Source organism: Argopecten irradians, chromosome 15 (assembly GCF_041381155.1).
Source record: "Argopecten irradians isolate NY chromosome 15, Ai_NY, whole genome shotgun sequence".
In the NCBI taxonomy this organism is placed as follows: Eukaryota; Metazoa; Mollusca; class Bivalvia; order Pectinida; family Pectinidae; genus Argopecten; species Argopecten irradians.
In genome coordinates this window covers 16,793,425-16,809,016 of record NC_091148.1, presented here as the reverse complement: position 1 = coordinate 16,809,016, position 15,592 = coordinate 16,793,425, and the positions used below count along the sequence as shown (strand labels likewise).

The 15,592-nt window shown below is 32.7% G+C and overlaps 1 protein-coding gene across 1 annotated transcript in view; it reads right to left on the bottom strand.

Annotated features, from left to right (window-relative positions):
- Positions 1–15,387, bottom strand: part of LOC138309557 (serrate RNA effector molecule homolog) — a 28,835-nt gene extending 13,448 nt beyond the window's left edge. The window contains 12 exon segments of the mRNA XM_069250791.1: positions 668–808; positions 1,629–1,789; positions 2,342–2,582; positions 4,275–4,370; positions 8,490–8,541; positions 9,658–9,775; positions 10,297–10,466; positions 12,805–12,975; positions 13,261–13,443; positions 13,588–13,758; positions 14,019–14,156; positions 15,351–15,387. Coding sequence (XP_069106892.1) covers positions 668–808; positions 1,629–1,789; positions 2,342–2,582; positions 4,275–4,370; positions 8,490–8,541; positions 9,658–9,775; positions 10,297–10,466; positions 12,805–12,975; positions 13,261–13,443; positions 13,588–13,758; positions 14,019–14,146 — 1,632 coding nt within the window. The 5' untranslated portion in view covers positions 14,147–14,156; positions 15,351–15,387.
- Between the last annotated feature and the right edge of the window lie 205 nt (positions 15,388–15,592).

Here is a 15,592-nt window from a genome sequence, read left to right as displayed (position 1 = left end):
TAATTCTTTTACATAACCAAGAAGCAAAATATGGCATAAATGTATTGTTCTACATTTCTTATGAAACATTTAACTCAATATATTGACAAATTCCACGTTATTTTTAAGTATTTTAATTGATACCGTTGTAACTACAAATCGTTGATCAATACGATTAAGCAGGTACAGTATGTACTCTGTACCCATTCCCGAGCCAAAGTCACGCACATTAAACATATGAACTACATAACCACTGAGGAGGTAATAAAATGATTCTTAGGCAAGATAATTCATCTAATAAGGTAAACCACTACTGTCAGAGCGATTTGAGCAGTTCTAGACAAAAGTTGCATTACTCTACAAGCAAGGGACAGGGTTCGGCATACAAGATATTCAACCACAATGTGTAATGGCGGACAGCGAGCGAGTTTGAAAGTTTCACAAACATTTCACCACCATGGGCTTTTCGAGCATATCACGGTAAAACCGACTGATCTAATTTCCATTAGAACCGGTTTTTTCCCCCGATATATGTACAAATTTTAATGTTGTCTTAGATTGAATTGTCCCTTTAATCACCATAATCCACAATTTTATAGCAAGATCCAAAAATTGAATACAAAATCCATTGGATAATATGAAACTATAAGATTACGTATAAAAATGAGAATGCAGACACCATTCTTACCCTTATGTTGTTGAGATTCCAACAAATTTCTTTAATATTTACGTCCCGTTCAAACGTGACCCAGCCACGGCGGAAAAAGTTTCGTTCAGGTTGAGGATCTTGTAGAGCTACTCTTATAAAACCTGGGTACCGTTTACACATCTGTAATGTAAGCATTGCGGATATTAAAGAGAAACAAGTAAATGATATCCTTCATTCAAGACAGGTTTAAACTATATACAGTTTACCTTGTCAAAACTGGCCCTTGTCTTATGTGAACCCCTGTATAATCCAACATGATTGAATGACATTTTCCTTCTGAAGTCATAGCATTTAAAACCCGTTTAATTTGGAAATCTAGCTATAGCATACAAATATGCTGGTCTCAGTTGCATCTGGTTTCGACAAGTTGCGTTGTATATATATTACAAAATATTGCCACACAGTTTTACTGCAGTTTTTACTAAGGCTTGATTTGTAAAAAACATAAGCAAAACTAAAGTTGTTTCTCAACTAATTGAATAAGTGTATATATCGTTCATTTTTCTGCATACTCTCTCAGCTTTCAAATATTTCAGTAAATGACGTTTCAAGGTATATTGAATGACTGTGTTTTGATATTTTAATTGATAGTCATTTTATCACTTTAATAATATCCAACACTTGTGTTTTCATAAACTGTAAGAATTATTTTAGAGCAACAAAATTTGAATGCAAAACTTATTTTGAACATGTTAGTGGTTACGTATTTGCAAAATATGAATGCAAAACTGATTGTGAACAAGTTAGCTACAAAGTATTTGCACATTTAAAACTATTAATGCATCCAGATCTTAAAAAACATGTACTTGATACAGTCATATTTTAGCTTAAAATGTCAAATGGGCAAAAGTATGATTATCACTAAATTTTGCATCTTATAACAACACACACATCTGATATTTATTTATTTACTCCATTAAAAACTATCGAACAGACTTACCGCCTCGACCTCTTGCTTTGTTATTGATGGGGCAAGGTTCCGAAGGAAAATAGAGCACGTTTTGTGAAGAGCTCGAGGTTTTGGAGAGTCATTTGTCTCCCCTTCACCTTCTGTTTGAGCAGCTGTATCTTCATCTTTTTCATTCTCAACAGATTCTTCTTCTAAATATAAATCATATCAGCCATTGTATTCTATCATATTTACAGGTATATAATAATTATTCTGATTTGCACAAAATCATGTTAACCACTTTTATGATTATTTTTTTTGGAGTGTTTTCACAAGCTTCTCACATATAATGAATTCTTTATCATGGTCTCTTGCTTACAGTTATGCATTCATATATAATTATATTCATATATTTAATATGACATTCAACCATTCACACCAACACCAATTCCGTCTTTGCATATTACAGAGTTACTTCCCTTGCGGGTAGGTATTCATTGTGAAGTCATTATTTTGTGGTCCCAATTCATGTTGTTTTCTTTGAAAAGTATGACATAACGCTCGCAAACACATGACGACACAATCAATACCTACCTACAAGGGCAGATAACTTTGTAATATGCAAATACAGAATATTAATTCAAAAATAGATTACGTTTACAACTTTCCAATCATTTCTACGTTTCTTGTGGACAATACATCCAGCTTCAGCATGACTACGTTTATTGTGGACAATACATCCAACTTCAGCCTGACTAAGATACCTTTCTTTGTCTCCTCTGGCTTGGGCGCGGCTGGCTCTTCTGTGGAAGAGGACACGCCTGGCACACTGATGGAGTCTGTCGACGACTCTAAACCTGGAGCCGGGGGTTCATCCTCCAGGCCTGGGGGAGCTGGTTCTGGTTCGGATTCTGAACCTGTTCCGCTCTCAGACTCTGAACCACTCTCATAACTATACTCCGTCTTGTCACGATGTCTCTTCTTCTTTTTAGGTTTCTTCTCCTCCTGACAAGAGTAAACATGATACAAAAGATGTTAGATAATCATCAAATTAATTAGTATTGTAGGCGATATCTATTGCCAATTTCTTTTGATTTGGACAATAATCTGACAGGTAATGATTAATTGGATTATACTTCACAGTCTTGATCATGACATTTACTTTCAAAGCTGAACATCCAAATTTACATTTACTCTTTTAATTATATTTACTACTTTTTATGAATTCTTCAACATGTATTTTTATTTTTCAAACTTAAAAAGTCTTTCAGATTGTATTCTGAAGGTTTATGAACCTCTAACAGAAAATTCAAACTCTAATAAAGAAACATTCTTATCTAAAGACAATTATTGTATAGCCAGTTCATTTTAACAGGTGAACATTTTTGTATTTAAACACAACCTGAGAAAATTAAATTTTAGCAGTAATGAATTTTCAAAAGCTGACTATCAAGGTATATATATGATTCAACCGTTTCTCAATATTATGGATCAAATTTTTATGATCATAGCATTGTGCTGCAAAATCGTGAAAATATCGTAATGACGAAAATAACAATATCATATTAATAATATATACCACATCACCACACCAATCCAGAAAAGGGGAGATAGAAAGCAAATGGACAATCTTCCACCATAACACAGTGTTTTCTCCAGGTTTAAAAAGAGACATAACCATCATCTTATTAAGAGATTTATTATGGGGCCGAAAAGTAACCCTAACCGTGTAGGCAAAATATTTTTTTTCAAATTTTCAAGACAGTCTGCCACTTTATCAATACACACATAAATCAAACAATTTGCAAGGTCACATGATATAGAATTAACACATATTACAAGACAACAAAGGAAACCAATATGTGTATTATGATATAGTTATTTTGTCTTTCATGTACATGTATTTTCAATTGTTATTTCTATTGTCTTTCTTGTATTTTCAATTTTTAATTAAATTTTCTTTCTTGTATTTTCAATTGTTAATTCTATTTTCTTTCTTGTATTTTCAATTGTTAATTCAATTTTCTTTCTTGTATTTTCAAATGTTAATTCAATTTTCTTTCTTGTATTTTCTATTGTTAATTCAATTATCTTTCTTGTATTTTCAATTGTTAATTCAATTTTCTTTCTTGTATTTTCTATTGTTAATTAAATTTTCTTTCTTGTATTTTCATTTGTTATTTCTATTGTCTTTCTTGTATTTTCAATTTTTAATTAAATTTTTTTTCTTTTATTTTCTATTCTTAATTTTATATCAGGTGACTCCAAATTTAAAATGTAAAGCAATTTGTATCCTACAGATACATGTTTGTATGGATCACATGTTACTCAAGAATATACCATTGATATTGCTTCTTTGACCCATACTGTATTTATTATTAACTCAAAAATATTTCTTTCACCCTGGAGAAACCACTGTATAAGTAGATACTTGACAACAAAATCTTACACCCTCAAAAAGTTCTAGACGAGACTTCTTAAGAGTCCCTGAATTATATTATCGATATTATTATCATTTTTTTAATGAACAGATTGTATAATTTTAAACTCGTATTCTTCTGATAATCAAATTCACACATTTACACTAGTAGTCAGATTCTTTAATGAAATTTGATTTAATAATCTCTTTTTCTAAAACTGCTAAACACTGGATTCAAATGTAAACACACTTTCTATGTCTATTGATACTAGTCGTACCTGGTCACCATTTTTAGCTTGCTGTTGTTTGGAAAACTCCTGTGCTTTCTTCATAAGTTCTTTCTGTTCGGCGGAAATTGGAAGTTTCAGGGGTTCCTGATAAGGGAATAACAATCTCAATTCAAAGGACAGCCACACAAGATAATCAAATCAAGGGACACAAATCTTTAATATTTTTACAACTTTCTGTAATAGAAGGGAGAACACTTTTTTTTTTAAACTTTTCAAAAAAAATTCCCAGACTGCCTTCCTTATTTATTGACTTCACACCGACATGTACAAGAGAGGCGACTTCCAATACTTCCAACCAATATTCAGTACTCAAGATACAACGTCTTTTAAAGTATTTCTATAGTATATTTTAAAGGCCCACTACCTTTCAGAAACAGCTTTTAATTTTTAAAATGGGAATGTAAAACAAGATCGATAATTTTGTAGAGTTGCAAATGTTATTAGCTTACCGTTAATACTATATTTATCATCACCTTCTGAACGATTTGATTACAATAAATAAAATGTTTATTTTCATAAAGCAGGTCGTATTATGTTTCCCGCCGTCGTCCTAAATACAGCGCGGTATGTAGCTTAGTTGACTATCATTGCGCCAGACGGCAAAACAGCAAATTGATTCTCCACAGCTTTCATATATTACGTAGGAAATCTTGCATATGTTTGGTGTAGTAACCCTATTTTAGGTCATCGGTATGCATTTTCTGATGTTATTAATGTTTTGTAAGAAACCTTTATATTTTGCTCCGGAAAGGTAATGGGCCTTTAAGTTAAGTTTATTTTTATCATGGGGAATTAAAAAATAATCCTTCCTACTTTCAGCAATAACTGTAATTATTAAGAGAAAATAATTTACTTTCAACAATGTATCATAGGGAGATTAACTCTAGTGATGATCATGTTAAAATATATTTAAAGTAATATATAAATATCAAAGAAACAGATTTTTATTTTACCAAATACAGCAATGTGATACAAATCAGACAGCTAAGAAGAAATCTAACTAACAAATATGCATAGGCTTTATGTAGCAAATGAAAATTTAAAGCAGAATGAATCGATAAAACAAGCGTTTTAAAATCATTTTTAAAATCATAATCAGAGTTGGAATGAGTTAAAACAATTGCTTCCCTCATGCGATATAAGCAACTACAAATCATATTTGGTTTTAACGGATGACATGTTAACAGCAGCTTTGTTATGGATTCTTGTTACACTTTAAACTATTATAAAGTAATTAACCGATCACAAGGCGGTATGCAGCCATCACATTGTGCTCACATACACACACATGTACCTAATCAATGTCAGAGTAAATGCTGTAACATATGAGAGATCCCAGAGGGATCTTAGCGCCCACCGAAGACTGATCTATATCTGACAATGGAAAGAGGGATCTTTTCTCAGCTCTTAAAACTTTTACTACATATTACTACATATGAAATTTGAGAAAGATCCTTTCAGTAGTTTCTGAGATTCATTTATATAACAGTAATAAACTTGAGATATATCTATATAACAGAACAAACCTCAATTTTCAAAATCCAAGATGGCTATCTGTCAGCCATCTTGTTAATTGATCAGTCTGAAAATGAAATATGCACAACTAGACCCACAGGGGAACCTGCACATCAAATTTGAGACAGATCCCTTCAGTACTTTTTGAGAAATGGGGTAACAAATTTCAATTGTTAAAATCCAAGATGGCGGCCTGTCGGCTATCTTGTTGACCAATCGGTCCCAAAATGCAATATGCATAACAAGGGCCCTAGGGGAACCTACATGTAAAATTTGAGAGGGATCCCTTCGGTACTTGCTGAGAAATAGTGGTAACAAACTCTAACTATCAATATTCAAGATGGCGGCCCGGCAGCCATCTTGTTGACCAATGGGTCCCAAAATGCAATATGCACAACTAGAGTCCAAGGGGAACCCTTCTGTACTTTCTGAGAAATAGCAGTAACAAGAATGTTAACGGACGGAAGGATGGACAGAAGGACGGACCACTGATGATAGTGGGCTACAAATCTATGTACGCCATGTGCAGCTTCTTTGATGAACAGCTTGTCAATTGATTAAGATTCATAGAGTAACCTTAACAAGTGTATATCACAACTTTCCAAGGCTTCTCAATGAAGGAAATATATCAAAGATTTGCTATATATAATTAGTACTGGTTGGCTTCATGTAGAGGATTATCACAAAAGTTTGCAAACCAGATTTATTTCATAACCCTATGAAGTTAAAAAATAGTTACATCAATGCTTATAATTAATTTTTCACACTACTTGATAACATAAAGTACGTTTTAACGTACAATTTATTTTTTATTTTCCAATGGATTATTTTTTCCAAATCAATACGCAATGTCGGCGTCTCTATTGTGACGTCACGACATCATGATTAGTTCGGATTTTTCGAACCATTCTCGTATTTTTTCTTCATAGTGTATGAAGAAAAAGAATCTGCCAATCAGAGAGTTGGATTCAGTATGAAAACAAAGAAAAATTAATTATTTCATACTAACAGCCACTGTTAAGTTAAGGTTATACCAGGTTAAAAAAGCAGCAAAATCCGGAAGTAAAAGAAGAAAACCCACCATGTTATAATAAGTAATTATCAAACTGTTTTCTGGGCTCATGCTACCCATTTGCATTTTCGTTAATAACATAGCTAAAATAAATTCATCCTAATTCGCAAAAAAATGTTAAAAAAAATTTTCACACACCCAATATCCAATCACGCAGACACAAGCTTCAAACATAGTTTCAGTCACATTACTTTCATAGCAAGTCTAAAACTAAAAATTAATCAGTTACTGTACCATATATATTTTAATGTTGAAGGGATGTAAATTAACAATACGCATGACGGAGTATGGTTTAATGAATGATCAGAATCTTTTGTATGTGTGTACTTTTCACTTGATGCATATGTGTGTACTTTTCACTTGATGCATAAGATATTATTTATTTGATGCTTCTTAGTAATTTGATGTTTTTCATTATGAAATGCTGTGAATGCACAACTTGCTAAATGAAATTCTTACTTGCTAAAGAGAAAAAAATCACTTTTGCAACTGTTGCTAAGCGAACTGGAAAGTTAGTGTGAGCCCAGGTTTCATATTCAGGTTTCATACCCATAACACCGAGGTGAAGAGCTAACGGTAGAATGATTGAAGTAAGTTATCATCCTCTCATTGTCTATAAAGTAATAGCTAGTATCAGGATGTTATTGCTACTTATTTAATTGAAGTGGGAAAAAGATGACATCAAGTGAAATGATGATCTGGGTCTTCAGAACAAGAAACACAATCTGATGATCTTGTGTTGGCAAACCTTATTGAAACTATGGAAATAGATCTGTAACCATAGCAACCAGCACTGTCAATCACCAAAAGCATCAATATTATGACTTTTTAAATTCATCACCCTGAAATTTTATAATGGACTGGTCTAGTCTTTGATTTAGAGGAGTCTAAATGTGTCTTCAGGGGTGAATGGGTAAAACCAAAATACCAGACCTGCCTACCTTTTTTTTTGTTGTGAAGTGTAGTTCGTCGAGTAAAAAAGTGTCGTTTTCAAAGAAAAGGTGTAGTTTTCCATATGTTTATATGACATCAAGATTTTGAGGACAAATAACAATCACTTGGAGTGTTATAACACGTAAATCGTAGAAACTACGCCAAAAGCGTAGAAGTAGGCAGGTCTGAAATACTGGTAGGGAATGCTTATCATACTTAATACAAAATGAGATTTTCGTATATATGAATATTAATTTGAAGTAAATCTGCCTGAATATATGCAGTAGGTAAATGCATAAAGGGCAATAACTCCAACAGGAAAATTGTGTTGACCATCATTCACAAACTGTTCATAACGAAAAAAAATTCAAAATCTTCCAAAAATTTTAGTACCAGTACAGAATGACTTCACTTCAATGTTATTTTCTTGGTATCAAAAATAGTCATTGTCTAGACTGTTTTTGTACTTTGTCTAGACTGTTTTTGTACTTAAGAATTTATAATTCAAATAGGTTTGATTACTTTTATGTTTCTAACCCAACACCTGTGAATATGACATACATACAAGATGTACATAAATGGGAAGTTGTACCAACAGCCACCAAAAGATCCACCAAAACCACGCAAGGACAGACAGAACCATACCTCAGATCGATTGATAAAAACATTTTTTTAAAACTTACATCTGGTTTTTTATCCTTTGAATTTTCACGTCTTCTCTTTTTCTCGTCAGGACTGTAAATTTAATTTTGTAATAATTATGTATTTAGTAAAACAAACAGGAAAGTTATGATATATTTTTATTTGAGATAATTTCATTTATCATCAATTTTACTTATCAAGTGCATGCAATATCTTCTATTTTATCCTGCAACTGTCCCACATACTGACCGATAACTACTACAGGATAAATTTGTACTTTATCCGTCAATACAATCACATGAATTTGTTCCATATCTAACGGAACTTTTTCTAACTTGACCCAGAACTTGAACCTTCCTGTGAAAGAAACATCATTCAGTCCCACTAAAACGTGACGTCACATTCACCAGAATGACGTCATAGTTACGATATCTAAAATCTCGTGTGGCGGTGTCGTCTTTTTCTTGGCTAATGGCAAAGGTATGTATTGTAAATTAATTCTTTAATGGGTATTTGTTGTTTTTTGAGTATTTTCATTTTGTTTCAGTGATATATCACGCTGAATAGAATTACAGGTTCTGTTTGTAACTGCGCTTATTTATTTCTCACAGCAGTAAAAAGGAGTACTACTCACATAGTGAATCAATCTTTACCTCTGCATCAAAGAAGTGTCTCGCTTCGAGTGAAACCAAGTAAATATCTGTCAATTTGCTTTCGTTTTGAATGCCATAATAGTTGCAGAATAAACAGAATACATGGTTAGTATCTTACAATACAAGTTTTAATTCGGTGGTCGACAAGGAAAGACGAGATAACCAGGCAGAGCCTCGTCATCTCGGCTTTCCCAAGTCTCGCACCAAAATAAACCTTGTATTGTAAGAAGCTTATAATGTATTCTTTATATCTAAGTTAACAGATGAGAATTGATTGTGCTCAATGATAGGACACATGTTATAATTTCCTCATTTCTGGCCTTTCTTTTTATTTCATTCAGATTTGCCACCAACAGAACTGAGTTTTTAGCCCTACTTTTTCATCTCTCTTCTTTCTTTTTGAAAATTATTTGATTCATATCTTTATTCATGCTATTCAGTATTTAGACCAATAGAATTCTTAAGTTTTGAGCCCTAGTGCCGGTGAGATAAAATAAGGAAATGACAAGAGTTTTTCCAGCGTGATAATTTCAAGTTTTATACATGTGAGACTGACCTCTGGTCATTGTTGACTGATTCAGAATTGTTCCTACTACGTGATCCTCCCTCCTCTTGGTCAGGCTGGTCCAGAATCGTTAAATCAAAGTCTGTTCCACCTTCCATTTTTATCACCGCTGAAAAAACCAAGTAAGATTCTAGATGTTTATCTAACCTTCCATCTTTATCACCGCAAAAAAAAAAAGAAGTTCTGAATGAATGAATTTCCATTACTTAAAATTAAACAATGTGTCTAAATCGTAATGTCTTAATTTTCAACATTCCATTTTTCTTCTCTTTATGTTTTTTTTTCTTCAATGAGTGGTGAAATAGCACAAATAGACACTTAATTTCATTTTAATTAAATTTTTTATAAGGTTACATGAAGTGAAGTATTATTGTTAAGTTAATAACTATTGTGACTACATATTTATCAATCTAGTTTGGCATTCCTATTTTGAAAATTAAAGGCCGTTTCAAAAAGGTAGTGATCCTTTTTTCAACCTCTGTTCTTCACTGGCTAAAATATAAAGTGGTGAAAAATTAAATATTATAATTTCAGGTGCAAATGGGGAAATATGCAAGTGGTGCAACTTGTTATATTGATCAAATAACCTACATCTTAACTATTTTTTTTTTTAATTTGATATTTCTTCACCTGCATCTAGAAGTTTTACGATTTGTTCAGATCTTTCCGTGTCGCACATGACTCCCTCAAGTCTCCCAGCCTGTAAAAGTTCGGTAAACACACGACATCGTTCTCGCAGAGCCATCTTAATTTCTTCCTGTCGCTTTTCACACTCTTCTGGATGATATTTTGTCTTGAACCTGGAAATTATCGGAATAAAATACTTTCAGAAAATGAACCAGATTATCGTAATTTACTTCTGAAGAATCAACCAAACACCAATCAGAAGATCTTTCATGAAATTTCTTTAGATAGAGAACAGAGATTATAGATAATATGTTGAATACCGTAGTTAAGTGTTTTTCACCAAAATGTTGTCTCATTTTCAGTTGTTGAATATGATATTCCAACAAGTCATCGACATTTTAGGGTTTATAAGAACATGTGAATCAATGATATCATGAGTCTATGAAAAGAAATTTCATGAATAAAGAACAAAAGCTAGTATAAGCCTGCAATATGTACATAAACCACATATTCATAAACTTTTGTCTTATACTATTCAGCCTAGTAACTAATTCAGTCCAAATTTTGAAAATATATTTCATTCAATATTTTAAACAAACACTAAAATCAACTCTTCTATCAAAATTTCTCTTAATGTTTTTTTTTTTTAATATTTCCTGTAATTCTATTCTTTCTTTTTTGCTTCTTTTCCGGCATTTTCAATATTTTTGATTTTGAATATTTTTCTTTTATTCCAAAATGAAAATGAAGTGATATGTGTCTTTTTGTTTTGTTTCTGATGAAGGGAGATAACTCCCAATTACCTGTGTTGGCCATTTTGATTGACAGTTGCAGATCAATAGGCACGCCTCCACTTTTACACAAACCCTTTATTACCAGAATTTTGCCCGAGGATTGTCCACAGGCAAAACATCCGTCGACCTAACAACTAACCCTAAAACTTTAATTTGCCTATACTGCATTGTGCGCAGTGCCCTAACATGTCTACGCGAGTCTTCCTCAAATTCTTGAGATGAAAATAAAGATCTTCGATGTTTCTTGTCGACAAAAGCCTTCAGGCAGACGTAATGTTTTTCTTCTCCTTTGTAAAAAATCATCATCAAATTACAAACAAAAAGCACATGCAACATAGAATTGTATTAAATCAATGTATAAAGTATCTTTTCTTGTATGCTGTAAAAGACTGCAGCAGAGAAAAGCCATCAAATTCAAATTTTCAACTCACAATTTATCAAAGAAGGCAATGGTAACAAATTTAGGATTGATACACCGATTCTACATTAATGTCTTCATCATACAATTAATATCCAAATCTTTTTAAACCACCAAGTTGCAGTGATTCTTCATGACAAAATGGGTATTTCGTCTTTGCATATTACAAAGTTATCTGCCTTTTCGGATAGGTATGGACTGTGATGTAATAATTTTCTTTTAAATAAGTATGATATTGAATTGTGCTCGAAAACACATGACATAACGATCAAAACCTACTAGCAAAAGAAGATAAATGTAATATGCAAATGTTTAAAATATATTACCAACATTTTACAATTTTTATCAAAAATGTTTTTATCCACATTTTTTGTCTTAAAATGCAGATCTCATATAAAAAAAACATGCATTGATGTATATATAATTGTTCTCTCTTTTTACTTGTTCGAACTTAATTTTAATACCAAAACTACTCTATTTTTAAGCATATTTGTGAAAAAAAAATATTAAAATTTCCACACTCTCACAGAACCATCTAAATCATAAGCTTCTTATTTACTTTACATCAATATAAGAACCATCCATACAACTTCTATAAATCACTTTTGTTGTATTTGAATGTAAGAGCTCTACAACCTTCACAATTTGCTTTGAAAAAGAAATAATTACGAAAAAAAATACTTTAATATGGGAGAGTTGAAATGAAAGTATAATGCAAAACCCAACCAGTTCCCTAACTTAAAAACTGTCCAAAATGACTCTGTCTCCATCTTTCTAAGCAGGACAAGATGCGACAGGACCGGATGGGTCACAACAATACCTAACAGTTGTTAGATTAACACTGTATTCCTCCCTCTCCTTTTTTTCGTGACAGGGGCATGCATTCATCAAAAGGATAACTAAAATCATATTTGAAATTTTATCTATATCTCCCTTCTGTTTCTTTTACAGAACCATGGGAATTCTACACTAAACCCAAAGCATGAGATCCACAGTGATTTTTTAAGCATAATTCTCCATACAAATCTAAAATGGCTTCCAAAATCTGAAGCTGTAAGCTTTAGCTCTAAGCATGTGTGAAAATATATGAAAACTCCTATCTTCAACATTCTGGTCAGTAAGGTTTTAGGGGCCATTTTGGATTAACATGAAGGATTGTGGGTTAAAAACACCATGGATCTGCTGCTTTGCAGTAACTTTAGTCTTTCACCAAGTTGTTAAAACGCTCTCCTGATTCTAAGAAATGTAACTGCAACTGCATTATGGGTAATAACACCAAAAAGTATAAAGAACTCTTACCATTCTTCTTCCTTGTGAGCTAGGAAAAACTCATGTGTCTGCTGGCGTTTGAAGTCCATTTTATACTCATTATATTTTTTTATTGCTTCCTGGTCACTGATGCTGTCATCTTGCTGCGACAGGAATTGTTTGAATGACATCATGGATGGTTGTGATGGCATATCAGAATCCCTGATAAAATAAAACCAAAAATTCTTAACAAGTACCCAAAACCTGTTAAGCATATTCAAAGGACTTGACTTAATAAAGGAAAATTATCGCAGAAAGTAGATGCAAATGTAACGCTCACAGAAAAAATAAATTCAAACACTAACCTGTTCTCCCCTAAAATATCATGATGGAATGCTCCATCTATATAGCTAGAAAAGCTGTTAACCCCAAAAATGTTATTTTGTAATATTCGTTCTTTAGAAATAATCCCTAAATATTATTATTTTGCTTGATCAATCTTCACACCTGCTGTGTCCACTTTGACCAAAGCCACCTCCCTGTTGTTGTGGTGGCATGTTGCCACCCATGTCGTGGCCATGTCCCCAGGACTGTGGTGGCATCCCACCACTGTGCATTGGCCTGGCTCCGTAACCACCACCGCCACCACTGGCCATGTCATACTGAGGGTATCCACTACCTCCCTCCTCTCTGGATAATAGAAAAAGTCTCAGATATATTTTATGTATAAATGGCTGTTACAAGTACCAACACACATGACCAGTTGGGGAAGGTAAATATTTTCTTCATTTTAAAACGAAATCAAACCGAAGTCTGTTCTAGCAGGTTACTTACTTGTACCAATTATCACGACGCATGCGTTTTGCATTTGGTGGACTCATTTCTCTCCGTCCACTCGGACTATAGCCTCTTTCTCGTCTCCGTGATTCATATTCTCGATAGTTGTCACGACGATCACGTCCCCCACTTCGACTGTTCCATATTTCCCTGGATCTACCAGCAGACCTGGAAAATATTATAATTTTTAACTGCAAATTAAAAGATAACACAAGTAGGTGTACATGTCTTATACCGTATATACCATAGAGTTACTAACCAGTGTGATTTATACAAAGTTTTTTGTAGTAAAAATATCTTCAGAGATTTGCTACGATTTTCTGAAGTTTATTAGAAATCAGAAGTGTAAAATCATTTAATGAAAAGCAATAAAGGTTTAAGAATTTAAGCTCAGCTGTCATGGTGATCAGCTGTAGACTAAAATCAACCTGTCTAACTCCCACATTTCTCTGGGTTCTCGGCGTCTGTCGTCTCCACGTCGTTCATAATCATTTCTTTCTCTTCTAAACTTGTCTCGTCCTTTTCTTCTGTCATATTCTTCATCGCTGTCACCCATTTTTCTGAGTCTAAAAACAGAAGATTTACACTACGTAAGTACATTGTAAATAAGTAAATGCATGTAACTTTTTGTCTCTGAAATCTTTTCGAAGAGACGAAAAATTCACAAATAAATATGAATTGTTGCATAATTAATGACAAGCTAAAACTGCTTTCAGAACAAAAATAATGTATAAAAAATAAAGCGTAATACTATGTCGAATATAAGAGAATAAAAGTTAGTATATATAACAAGTGGTATTTATATAAGTTTGATTTTTAATTAGATTTATATTAAATTAAATTTGGAAACCTGCATATATGGGAATATAGATCCACAAGACAATCAAAATTTCTTACTATACAGAAAATTGCTAATCAGAAATATTTTCTTTCTTTCTTGTTACATCTTCTGTGACAAAAATAATCAGAATTTCAGTATATGGTAGAATCAATTCAGTGTAAATTCTATCCACAGGAGTTTGACGTTCTGTCAATAATATATAGTTACAGTATAAATATATAAACGATTCCCCCATATACTACTAAAAATATAATAAATTTATATTTATAAATATTTAAAAAGTTTTTTGTATAGTATATAGGGGTAGTTTTTACATACATCTATACATAAAAACTCCTCCTGTGTTTTATCTGTTAAAATGTTTGACAGATGTCCGATTGTATGGTCTTATCCACAGGGACAAATTATTTTTTATCTGTAGCAGGTTTTAATTGTAAATAGCGTTCTTAAAACTAAAAGTGCAATCGTATTCGATTTTTACATTAGATTAGAAAGGACTAAAATCTTGAACGGTCAATGTCGGTAGCCACAAACTGTAAATGCGACGATGTGGCCAAGATTAGATTGGCTTATCAATAAAATCCAGCGTTCGATGAGATCATAAATAATAGCAATTGTTTTTATAATGCTGTCGCTAAGTTTCAAATCATTTCTAGTGGATTAAAACTACAAATGGAATATAATTTTGATATTTCCTATTCGTCTGGGAAAGTAGCCATATGGCGCGTCCTGCAATGACAAACGACGCCGCAAGTCGGCAAGAAATGGTCAAAAGATCATGAACTTAAACACTAAATAGCAATGCTATAACATCATTGGAATCATTAGCATACAATGCTATGAATGAACATTACTAGCAAGGGTTATTATCCCGTTAAAATATGAAAACAAACAGTCGAATGTAACAATAAACTCTCACTTTTGCAGCGCACCGCCCGGATCTAGATGTCGCTGAAATCGCTTGACTTACTATATAATTTCGGGTTTGTTCGGACCAATTTTCCGGAATACTAGTAACGTTACGCACTTTTGCTTTGATTTTATTATTTTAGATTTTTCGGTGGAAAGCATGAAAAATATTTCAATTTGTTTACGAAGCAAACATTAGTTAAAAAAAAAAGCACGGAATCCCAGCAAATTATGAAAATTGTTTGAAAAAAT